Raw genomic sequence first — 12,261 nt, 5'->3', positions numbered from 1 at the left:
CATGCAAGGTTAATGGTGCCTGTGTCAGCCCAGGACACTCTTGCAAAAGAATGTTTTAATCTCAGCAGTTTCACTTCCTGTTTATTAAAAAAACATTTAAAAAAAGTTCAGAAATCCTTTGTTTGCCCTGCTCCACTGTGACTTCCCAGACCGTTATTGACATCAAGCGGGGAGGCATTAGAGTTGGGTACTTAAAATATTCAAGAACTTTCCACTTTCCAGAATTTAACAGTGTGTCCATTCTGTTTGAATCTGATTTCAGTTTGTGATGTGCTTTTTGTTGCAGTTGTAAAGGTCTAAATGACTAATCAGACACTTACTCTTCAGCATGATGTGGAGATGGGGAGGAGACAGGAAGTGACATGAAAGGCAAAAAGATAGAAGAGCACTAAGAATTAAAGCAACGCTCCCCAACCTTTTTTTGCACCACGGACCGGTTTATGTCCAACAATATTTTCACGGACCAGCCTTTAAGGTGTCGCGGATAAATACAACAAAATAAAACCGGTACCAGTACCAAAAAAAGAAGATTTATTCATAACACACGGGAAAAGACCCAGGGAAACCGAGGTAATGGTAAAAACAATTTAAAAAAATGATAAAAAACAAAAATAACCCTGAAAACCATAAATTTCACACCCAAGCCTCAACTCTCGCGGCCCGGTACTGGTCTGTGGCCCGGGGGTTGGGGACCGCTGATTTAAAGCATATGGAACAAAGGCTGACTGGCTGACAGATGATGGGTAGGAAAAGGTTTAATGACAGAATTCAGTTTGACAGTATGGGAAAATAGGGTTGATGTGTTATGTGAAGCGTGTACGGCGAGCAGAGAATGGACTCTGAAAAAATTCCTGGAAGCATGTAATGTTTTTAGTTTCAGTGTAAAATCATCTGGAAACGCAACATTTCCACTTATTTTTTTGTAATTCAACATGTTTTACGTGTGATATAAAATCTCTGTTGGAGGAGTACATTTTATATGGGCAGCTTTTTAAACTAACTACCTTACTAAACACACCGTAAACTGAGAGTCACATCTCTACAAGAATATCCGCATTTTAATTTGGTGATTTAGAAAATGTCTAAATGTTGTCATACTTCACTCTAATCTGTTAATTAATCTGTTTTACACTGCTGGAAACACGAAACACACCAAGGATTCCTGTAAGGAGAGTAAACTTCAATGTTGCAAATAATTAACTGGAATGAAAATGCTTATTGTTTGCACTAAATCACCAGATTTATCTTGTTTTTTTTCACAATAGTGTTGGATTTTACTGATATATTTTGTATGATTTTTAGAGATTTTTATTTGCTAGCATCTCTGGAGTAGGTGGCACTCACAGGGATCATTTTCTGTGGAAGAAGAGTCATATGATCTGTGAAACGCCCCTTTGGCATTGGTCATGTGAACACACAGGGGAAACCCTCATATAACTTAGCCAGTTGAGAACCAGCTTCATGTGACAGTTTATCCCATTCGCCAATGTTAGGGTAAGTGAATCTAGATGACAGAAACATATCCTGGGTACACTGGACCTCCTTTGCAGTATAGAGCTCAGACAGAAACAACTGACTTCCAACAGAGACACTGATCAGAGGACAAGGAGACAGACTGGGGCTGCTTTCCAAAAGTACTTCCCATCTTATCTCCTATTTCTAACTTCTTTGCCTTTAGTTTAAGAAAAAGTGGGCAAAAGTGTTTTTGGACGTTGCTTATTGTTTAGATTTTCATGTGTGTTTCCATTGTATTTGCCTAGTTGTAGGTGCTGATTGTTTTATCATTGTCTTTCTTTGATCTTGTGTGTCTTGAATATTTTGACCCCAGTGTTTCAAGTTTTTCATTATTTTCATGGATTAGTGGTAACTGATGATACTCTCAGTTTTGTCTTTAGGTTTTAAAGTTAAAAGTCCTGTTTTTCGCATGTGTCTTGTGTAGCCTTTGTATCTGTGTTGTGTTCTCATTAAGTGTTTGCATTTGACATTCAGTTTTACTTCCCCTAGCTGTGTTCACTTCCTCTGAGTTGTGTGAATTTATAACTTCAGTTCTATTTATTGCCACATCATATTGTTGCCCACAGATGTTTCCTGTTGTTATCCCTGGGATGTCTTCTGTTGTCTTGGATTTAGTTTTCATCTGCCTTTTGATAAAAGTTTATTCTTATTTGATTCCTAGATGTGCGTGAGTCTGAGTGATTCTGGATTTGGGTCCTTATTCACCATAACCTTGACATCAGCTTTATTAAAGAGGCAAATCAAAAAATGGTGTTGATCTAAAAGTGGCATGATAAAAGACTATTGTATAATCATTCAATAAAATAGTTTAAATCGTTAGGTATAATATGTTATTATACATGAAGCCCAGAAAATAATGTAATGTACATAGTATGGTGACATTTATATGGCTATATGTGCTTAGGCCAGATGTGTGCACTCTGATACTGATACACGTGCTAATATGAAGGTAATTAGGGGTGAATTTGTTCACCTAGTATTCTATTGTCAAATTTCTTTTCAGAGCCAGATATACATTTTCAAAAACATGTCAAAACCACCCTGTGCACATGTCTGGGCACACTGTATCCTCTTTGGGTATATGTAAAATAGTGTACAGATGCTCAGTGACTGATATTTAGGTTCCTCTTATGTGAAAAATACTGACTTTTTGTACAGAAGTTGGCAGTAATGTACAACTGTTTGTGGGACAAGAGGCAGTAGAAGAGTGTTTCTCTCTCTATCTCTCTCACTTTCTACCTCTTGCATTGTTTGTTGATTTAATGGTTAGGAGGAGGCGCTGGTTTCTCGATTAATTTGGCTGAGATGGGCATCTGGCTACCAGCAGTTGTCTCAATGCACTTAATATTATAGGAAAGAACTGAGAGTGAAGTGTTCTAGTGGAGTGATAGTGGTACTATAAAATATATATATTGGAAAGCTGGGTATACAAGTCTGCAGCAGTCCAGGAGTTGGGTTGACTGTCTTTGATTAAGTTCCACAGAATAATTGTTTCCATCAGAGTGCTTGCTAGGCTTAATACAAATTCAGTGCAGCCATACTTGAACTTATTCCTGTTAGTATACAGTGTGTGTGACTATGAGCATGGTTTTCTGGAAAACATTCAATTCTATAGTTAGTAGAGTCATAGATAACTAGGAAAACAATCACAACACATCATCTACTCAACACATGTCCACAAGGGGTCACTGTAGACCACAGATTGGATAAATAGCACATGTCTTACAAGTTGCTAATCAAGCTAGCAACAGTTAAACTAAACTAGACCTTCCCAAAGTGTGGGGCCCGCCCACACTTTAAAACCTGAAGATAGTCAGATTAACAGTAACAGTATTTTGTCTCTATCTATCTATTCTGCAATTCATCTCATGTAAACAATAACGTGGCGCACAGCGTGACGAGAAAAAAGGCACATACACTGTGAAACTCTGTATTCCTCGTCCACATGTAAACGCAAAAAAGGAGTTTTATAAAATCTCCGTTTTCGGTGATTGGCAACGCCGTTTATGGACGAAACAGCTGCGTTTTCAAAAATACCCGTGTAGGTGCGGACGTAGCGTAAAAGAGTTAGTAGTGTATTTCCTTACTACCTGTAATTTATTGCAGTTTACTTGTATTTGCTTAATTGCTTACTAAATGCTTGAGGTGTGAAATAAACCGCAATGGAGCAAAATATGGGTGTGTGTGGTTGGAGGATGCGTTTGTGCGTGTGTGCGTGCACGCGCAAGAAGGGGGGGGGGGCGAATATTTTTCTTGTAAAACAAAGGGGGGCTTAGCAAAAAAAGTTTGGGAACCACTAAACTAAACAATAGAAAAGTCCTTTATTCCTAATAACGCTAGATGTAATCATGGCGGGAGATTATGGCCACTGCTATTAACTTGGTGCTAAATGTTTGGCGACTGTGGCTCAGGGGGTTGGGAAGCATATCTGTAACCGGAAGGTCGCAGGTTCGATCCCTGGGCTCTCTGTCCTGGTCGTTGTGTCCTTGGGCAAGACACTTTACCCTACCGCCTACTGGTGTTGGCCAGAGGGGCCGATGGCGCGATATGGCAGCCTCGCCTCTGTCAATCTGCCCCAGTGCAGCTGTGGCTACAACCGTAGCTGCCTCCACCAGTGTGTGAATGCGAGAATGAATGAATAGTGGCATTGTAAAGTGCTTTGGGTGCCTTGAAAAGCGCTATATAAATCCTATCCATTATTATTTCTATCAACATGGTATAAAAGTACTGAGGCATAATTTTAACATGCACAAACAATTAGAAGCAGTATCCTGCCAGTTAACTGCCAAAAGAAATAACGCTTACAGGTTCATTGACGCACAACTGTGGTTCTCTGCAGCAGCTCCTTTAGTGCTGAGCACATGACTGCTGATGCACTTATTTACTTGCTTGATTCTTGACATTTTTGGATGAATTACAGTAGTCCAGCCTAGAAGTAATAAATGCATTTACTAGTTTTTCAGTGTCACTCTGAGACGGGATGTTTCTAATTTTAGAAATATTGGGCAATAGAAGATAGCAGTCATACAATAGGTTTAATACGTGCATTGAAACTTAACCTGGTCAAAAACGGTTTTGTCATCACTACCCGAGTCACCTGTTCTTTTTATCCAGGAGACATTGTGTGTTAAAGATTTGCTCTCAGCCCTCTCAAAAGAGAGCTTCACACTCACTTTGCAAAGAAAACCTACATTAAAACTTAATGTACATGAGAGAAAATCTATTTATGATCCTGGTAATAAACTGGCCCGGAACCGTACGATTTTAAAACTGATTAAAAATATTCCATATTTGTATTTTAAGAAGCTATTCTGCATGTAAACCACTGTATAACAACCACTTCTTCATTTCAGTGTGGGAGTTTAGAGGCTCTCATCTGTTTATGCATGTTGACCATGTCCAGTTGAAGGAAGACAGTCTAATATTTCTTTTATATTTTCTAACCACAGAAGACCCTGTTATCAAAGACTACATCCTCAACAACTGATGGAGACTAACTGGAAAACAGTATGTGTCATGTTGATGTGATTTAAGAAGCGAGAGAAGAAGCGATGAGTTTAAGTGCAGCAGCGAGTGGATTGGTCCTCTTCCTTCTCTCTCTAACAGGTTTATGTGTACCTGGTTTTCACACATTCAGTATCTGCAGGAGTTACTTTTTAATGTAAAATTACAATACATAAGGGATTTATTTTTGTAGACCCAGTCTCTCTCTATATCTCTATATACATCTATATATCTACATCTATCGGTAGATATAAATAGGTTGTACCTAACTGGACAATTTCTATAATAATTTAATATGTGGAAAGCTGATCTTTAACTATTAATGTTCTGAAGACAGACATTTCAGACATTTGGCTGAGAACAACAGTTGTTAAATATTTTGTAAAACAGAAATGAAGCACAACTTCATTTTTTCTATTGTGATGAAGTGCGCTTGGTCCGAATGTCAGAATCCGAATTTCTCTCTGCATGTAGTTCAACTACAAGTAAAACTGTTTACTGTTGCTGTAATGAGTCTGACTGTGTTCTGTGTTACAGTGGTACAGAGTCAGAATGATTATGCAGTGACTTACACTTCTACTCAGATCTGTGCCTTTAAAGGATCAACAGTGGACATAGGCTGCTCCTTCAAACACCCTTCAAGAGTAAATGTGTTAAAAAGAGTTTGGTTCACTAAAGGGAACAATTATAATCCTGAAGATCTGAAAACAGACCCAGCGTATGCAGGTCGAGTGTCGTACAGTTCTCACTGGAAGAGCTACACTCTGACAATCAGAGACCTGAGAGAGAGCGACTCAGCTGTGTACAAGTTCAGGTTTGAAACAGACCAGAAAAATTTTACTGGTTTACCTGGAGTCACTCTGACTGTCACAGGTAACATTTTTAATTACACATCAGTCAGAAATTGTTATGAACATGACTGTGTGTGTTTGGATATGGATAATAGATGTCTAAGTTTCTGCTCTGATTTTATTTCTTCACATATTCAGCTCTTCAGGTACACGTGGACACATCATCATATTCCAACTGGGCAACACTGACTTGTCAGAGTAGTTGTCGACTAAATTATCGTCCCTCCTACATCTGGTACAAAAATGGACACAAGATTTCTAGAAGAAACCAGTACTGGTATACAGACAATCTGAATCCTTCAGATAGCTACTCCTGTGCTGTAAGAGGTCATGAAGATTTCTCCTCTCCTTCAGTGTGTGAGTTTATTTCAGTTACATAAAACCATCTCATAGAGTCATTACATACATCTGAATAAAAACAGTCAAACTCACAGTAACTACTTTCTAAATCTGACTTCAATATCATTTTATGTTTCAGGTGTCCGAGATGATTCATGCAACAGAGTGAATTACAGCAACAGAAGAATCTGTGCAGTCAAAGGATTATCAGTGGACATTTCTTGTACTTACAACAGTTATGAAAGTCCAATCCAATCAAAGTCCTGGTTCCGTTCTGGTCGTGGATCTGAGGACCTCACAGAAGACTCCCAGTATGAAGGTCGTGTTGAGGTGACTGAAACAGAGAGAGGACGCTCCACTCTGAGAATCAGAGACCTGACAGAGAGTGATTCAGCCGAGTATCACTTCAAATTCAAAACACAAAGCTTTGAATGGAAGAGTAGTTTACCTGGAACAACTCTGACTGTCACAGGTACTGATGAATACACACAGAATATTTCATTCAGCTCAGTTGTTCAGTTGTGGTAATGGGTGTATTTATTGTTTTGAGTATTTAATGTCTTGTGTCTGCTGTGTTGTCATATTCAGATCTGCAGGTGAAGGTGAGCAGAATAATATCAGTCCATGAGTCTCAGACTGAGGCAGAGCTGAAGTGTGAAAGCAGCTGCAGTCCAGCTGGTCGTCTTTCTTTTGTCTGGTTCAAAAACAATCAGTTTATGGTTGAACAAAGTTCTTATCAAGATCTGTTCAATCCTGGAGACATCATCTCCTGTGCTTTCAAAGGACATGAAGATTATCGCTCAGATCATGTGTGTAAGTTTACTTCACTGTGTTATGTGGTCATCATGAACAATTTTGTGTTTTCAGATCTTCAGCTTTCTTTTTTCACCAAAATGTTGTTTAAGATGTGCAGTGGAATTCAAAATACTATAATGTATTTTAAATTCTTTGAGTGTTTTACTGTACAACCAGTTTAAAGGTGAGTGGAGCCAGGTTCATGAATCTGAGTCAGATACTGAGGTAAAGTCCAAAATAACAGTCTTTGTGCTGAAGAGTGGTTTGATCCTGATCAGAGAACATGAAAGATCAGTTCCTATCATCACCTGTAGACTGCCGTGTGGCGACGGAAGCAAATAATTTAATGAAAGACAGCAGTACCCTGAACAACATGTGTAAGATTTAACAAGAATATCTACTTAAAGACTTACCTTAGAGATGTAATAAGCAGAGATGTGTGAATTGTGAAGAACAGGTGTACATCAGCTGTTTCTGACTGTCTACAAAGGTCTGTCCATGAAAAGAAGCATGAACTTAATATAATGAGGATAACAGATCTGAGCAGTAATTAAAAGCTTGTCAGTCCCCACAACTGAGGGTGTGACGGACTGAAAAGATACTGAGGGAAATGTGTTGACAACAGCTTTAGATAAGAAATAGAAATAATTTGAACAGTAAGGATAAAAGTCTATGTCAGGTTGGCCACCATAGGCGAAACGCGGGACTCAGATGGTTTCCGTTTTTCATTCAATGATACAGCTCATCACTCTTATAAATATCGGCTCTTGACAAGATCATTAAAGGCAGGTGTGTGAAGCCAAGAAGCAGGAACTCTCCTTAAAGTCTGACACTGCACAAAGAATCAACTCCAGGAGTGGAGGGATAAGTAGACATCACAGGTCAGACCAGTGAGGACACAGGGAGCATGATGCTATCTAAAGTGTGCGTGTTAGTCCCCATAGGGAAATAGTTCCTCTGCATTTAACCCATTCACCCAGTGAAGCAGTGGGCAGCCACCAGTGCAGCGCCCGGGGAGCAGTGTGTAGGGACGGTACCTTGCTCAGGGGTACCTCAGGGTAGCCGTTCAGTGGAGTCGAACCCCCAACCTTCCGATCATGAGGCCACCACTCTACCTACTGAGCTACCCCTGCCCCCTATGAAAAATAGACAGTATATTATGATCAAATGTGATCTCTTATTAATCATCTAATCTTAATATTCTCTGTTCTAGATGCTCCAATGCTTCCCTCTGTGTCAGTGAGTCCCTCTGGTGAAATAGTGGAGGGCGGTTCAGTCACCTATAGCAGTGTTGCTAACCCAACAGCTAATTACACCTGGTACAAGGAGGATGAAGACTCAGAAAAAGCATCAGGACACAACTTCACCATCACTGACTTCAGACCTGAACACAGTGGGAGTTTTGTTACTGTGAACTGAGTGTGCAAAGCAGTAATCAAAGCAAAGGGTGGCAATTTTGAGGAATCTATAACATGAACATGTTTTGAGTTATTTCACACTTTTCGTTTACTACATAATTCCATATGTGTTCGTTCATAGTTTTGATTCTTTCAGTGAGAATCTACAATTAAATAGTCATGAAAAGAAAGAAAAAACATTAAATGAGAAGGTGTCTCCAAACTTTTGACTGGTAGTGTATATTCTAACCAGTGCAAAGAAAATATAAAAATGTTTAACTTTCTGCAGTTGTGTTAAGAGAGTAAACTTAGTGACAGCAGTTACTGATGATACCCAATGACAAATAGCATGACCCTATAAATCTAATCTCTCGACTAAGACATATCTCCTTTGTGCTTTTCTCAATTTATAGGAAAATCTGTAATAATATTGAATATCATCAGATTGACTCTGGTGGTCCTGATGCTGATTGCTCTCTTCGTGTTGGGTCTGTGGATGAGGTAACACATTTCTTTTTAAAAAGAAAGAAAAACAGTAACAACAGTGTCATAATTGCTCTTTTATGTCCATCTTAAAACCTTCAGTTTTAAAGTCATGAATTCTTTTTAGTTTAATACCGTTTTCTTTTTGTTGGATTAAATCCAGAAAGAAGACACATGTGGCCTTAGAAACTGGACCAAATGAATCTGTAAATGTCATCAAAGTAAGAGGTTCTACTGATACAACATGTGTTATGATAGATGTATGATAGTTTCTATTGCACTAGAATAGAAAAATAAGTGATCCAAAAATAAATGTAAATAAAATTAGGTAGGATAATGTGAAGTTCTTTAAGTATTACTAAAGTATTTAGTTTTGAATGTTATCAAAAACATACAGAAAGCTCTCTCGCTCTCTCTCCATCAGGTAAACACTCGTGCTGATTATGAGAACGTCTCAGCCTCACAGGGCGTCACTGCAGACGACACTGAAGAGCAGGAAGAGCTGCAGTGAAGTCCAGTCATGTTAGAGACTTGCGTATAAAAGAAACAGACTGAAACTCATGTTGTTTAGATGGTGTTTAATCAGACGTTAGAATGATGACAGAAAGAGAAAAGTTAAGGAGCACGGTCTCTGCCTCTGTGGAGGATGTTTTCATGGACTGTGCTGTTTGGCTGAGGATCAAATGCAGTATTCATAGATGAGGCTAAACTTAAACATCAGCTTTATTTCTGAAACTTCCTGAAAACTTTTTAATTTAAATTTTTTGATTTAGTGAAATTATTTAATATCCTGAACTAGTTTTGGTGTGAAGCACTGTAACTCAGCAGTTTCCACACTGCTTGGTGGTAAAATATGAACACGTGTTGATTCCTGCTTTATTTTTTCATACAGATAAATACTGCTGACGTATACTGCTGGTGTTTTCATTCCTGAGAATAATTATGTAAAGGGATGAGCTGACTGAGAAATTGTTTGTGGTCTGTCTTTGTTATTAATGTAAATACATTTTATTATTTGTCAAGTAGCCAAGACAAATGTTTCCATCCTGCATGAGCCTTGTTTAGGAAGAGCTAAAGGAACAACAGCTAAAGGACACACAGACCTCCTCCTTCCCCAAGAGCACCTGGCTGCAGCCACTGTGGAGCTCCACAGCAAGCGGAAACACGTGACCTTGACCAAACCCTTCTCCTCTTCCCAGCCACCTCCTTCAGTGTATCCATCTGTCGTTCTGTCCTTACAGTGGGAAATGGCCAAAACACCTGGCCCATGAGGCATCCTTGTCAGATGCCTAAAGTACCTAAACTGCCTCCTTTCAAGGTGGAGGAGCAGCGGCTCTACTCGGAGCCTCTCTCGGAGGAATAAATTCATCACTGTATCTCTAAAGGAGAGGCCAGCCACTCGTCAATGAGTACTCTGCTGTTAAATTTAACAGATGCAGCACAGCCCTCAGTTCAGGAGCATCTCACATAGAAATATTACAAATTCTTTTTGACATTTTCTGATTTTCTTATAACATGTGTCTGTGTATTAATGGCAATGATATCATCTCCTCTCTTTTTCTGTCTACAAAAATAAAAAGTTCATAATTCATCTGCACTGCACTCCAAAGTCAACAAAACCTGGCTCATATTATTACTTGAATCTGCCGTACTGTCATGCTGTGCATATCCTACAGTCTACTGTTTACAAATCTACTCACTTCTCTTGCTGAGGAGAATAAACTTGGACCACCACCACCTGCAGGTGTGGAGGATAATGCACCAAGACCTCCTGTGTTGTATCTCAGCGTGGCACAGGTAAGAAATCATTACAGTGAGTATTTAAACCTGCCCAGTGAATCACAGGTATCGCACAAAACTCAGTCATATAGATCTGCAGAACAAAAACAAAACACCCTGCTGACCTGTCCATTTTTGATTATAAATTTGCAGCCTGGATTCACTCGAATGTGGAAAGAGAATTTATCCCAACATTGAAAGAGCAAAGAAGAACTGCAGCCAACAAAGTTTTCTAAAAGCTTTCCTAATCAATCAATCAATCAATCAATCAATCAATCAATCAATCAATCAAGAAAACCACGCACGTATTAAATAGGATATGCCTGTCTTCAAAAGTCAGCAAAAGATGACTGACAAAAGATGCATTGCACATGTAATGCACATGTCATGCAGTGACCACTATTGGCCAAAGCAGACAAAGCAACCTCATTAGTTAACTCAATTACTTTTTTATTTATTTATTTTTACTTACTAGCTCAATCGAGACTCAATAACTCATTTACAAGGGAGACCCGCTTCAGACAAACATGTTACAATTACAACAATAAAATAACAAGAAATTAAAAATTGTCACAGTCATATCAAAACCAGGAGCACGTTCCCAGTGATGATGTCACCAGGTCGGTTGTACGTCTTTTTTAAGTCTGCAAGTGAAATCAATTAAGAGAGGATTTCCTTAGAGGAGAGAAGTTAAGACGATTCTATGAAGGGAATAGTCACATAGTCCATACATATTATTTCATTTATTTGTTTCTGTTATGAAATTATTAACTTTATCACCATAAAATACGGTTTGCTTCACAAGGCACTTATAAACGTGTTTGTTTCCTAGCATTAGTTTTGTTTGTTTCTGACACCAAAGAATATAATTCAGTCAGCCTCTGACCCCGCCTCCCCCTCCTTATTTCATGATTTGGTTTGGTCCATGTGCACGCGCTCTTAGCGATACAGAGATAGCGCTGCAGTAGGATGTCTCTGTTATCAGTAAAGTCTGAGTTTCGAAAAAGAAAAAAAGAGACAGGCAGAAATTAACTTGATGGACTTTCCTAGTTTTAGTCAGCTTGCTTCATTTCTGACAGAAAATAATGTGTTTGTTGTTTTAGCCAACTTGTAATTGGAGGCAGAACCTTTGTACATAAGCAGGTGAGTTCTTTTATGCCAAAATGTGTCTAATCACCTCTTGGGAGCCCGTTAGGAATTTTTATCATCATAGCCTACATAAAGAGAGAAGTACTGTTACAGGTGATCAGAGTTTTCAGTGAGCTAAATCAGATTAAAACCTTTGCTTTATAGGTCTCAGGACAGACATATTAGTTTGCTATACTTTGCTTGAAAGCTGATATTCAAAGGATTATTCACATTTGCCAATATGTAGTATTATAAATACAAATGTTCAAGCAGTAAAAAATACTTAAAATACTAGAATTTTAGAAAATATTAAAATGTAAAAAGTGGTTTCTACATATCTCATCAGTCTTGCACAACATTATAAAATCTATTTATATTATCTATTTAATCTATTTATGAGAATATTGATCCAGGTCTGCGCAGTGTTATATTTTCAGAGCTGGCATGGTTTACAGTATTAATGTGGTGGG

At 38.6% G+C, this 12,261-nt stretch overlaps 1 protein-coding gene across 7 annotated transcripts; it reads left to right on the top strand.

The window, feature by feature from the left end:
- Nucleotides 1–411: 411 nt before the first annotated feature.
- LOC146571968 (uncharacterized) lies at nt 412–10,475 on the top strand. 7 transcript variants are annotated; one of them, XM_085275981.1, is made up of 10 exons: nt 412–570; nt 4,965–5,121; nt 5,557–5,892; nt 6,009–6,227; nt 6,349–6,681; nt 6,798–7,022; nt 8,218–8,397; nt 8,815–8,902; nt 9,048–9,105; nt 9,309–10,475. In XM_085275981.1, the coding sequence occupies exons 2-10, from the start codon at nt 5,067–5,069 to the stop codon at nt 9,393–9,395; spliced, it is 1,581 nt and encodes a 526-aa protein (XP_085132107.1). In that variant the 5' UTR covers nt 412–570; nt 4,965–5,066; the 3' UTR covers nt 9,396–10,475. The 7 variants fall into 7 exon arrangements, with proteins under 7 accessions (XP_085132107.1, XP_085132104.1, XP_085132106.1 ...); XM_085275980.1 differs by lacking the exon at nt 412–570 and adding an exon at nt 1,427–1,494; XM_085275982.1 differs by lacking the exon at nt 412–570 and adding an exon at nt 1,444–1,634 and having other exon boundaries at nt 4,965–5,022.
- Nucleotides 10,476–12,261: the final 1,786 nt, after the last annotated feature.

The sequence above is a fragment of the Mchenga conophoros genome, linkage group LG6, assembly GCF_057382185.1.
Source record: "Mchenga conophoros isolate Kocher_MC1m ecotype Shallow Benthic linkage group LG6, M_conophoros_male_GT1.1, whole genome shotgun sequence".
NCBI lineage: Eukaryota > Metazoa > Chordata > Actinopteri > Cichliformes > Cichlidae > Mchenga > Mchenga conophoros.
The sequence above is the reverse complement of the archived record's forward strand: the minus strand, read 5'-3'. Positions and strand labels throughout refer to the sequence as shown.

Excerpts from the sequence above, each read along its gene's own strand:
- LOC146571968 (XM_085275978.1), top strand. The coding sequence starts at position 5,412 with ATGAAGCACAACTTCATTTTTTCTATTGTGATGAAGTGCGCTTGGTCC. Across the intron at positions 5,893-6,008 it reads AGTCACTCTGACTGTCACAG|CTCTTCAGGTACACGTGGAC; the intron begins GTAACATTTTTA and ends TCACATATTCAG. Across the intron at positions 6,228-6,348 it reads TTTCTCCTCTCCTTCAGTGT|GTGTCCGAGATGATTCATGC; the intron begins GTGAGTTTATTT and ends TTTATGTTTCAG.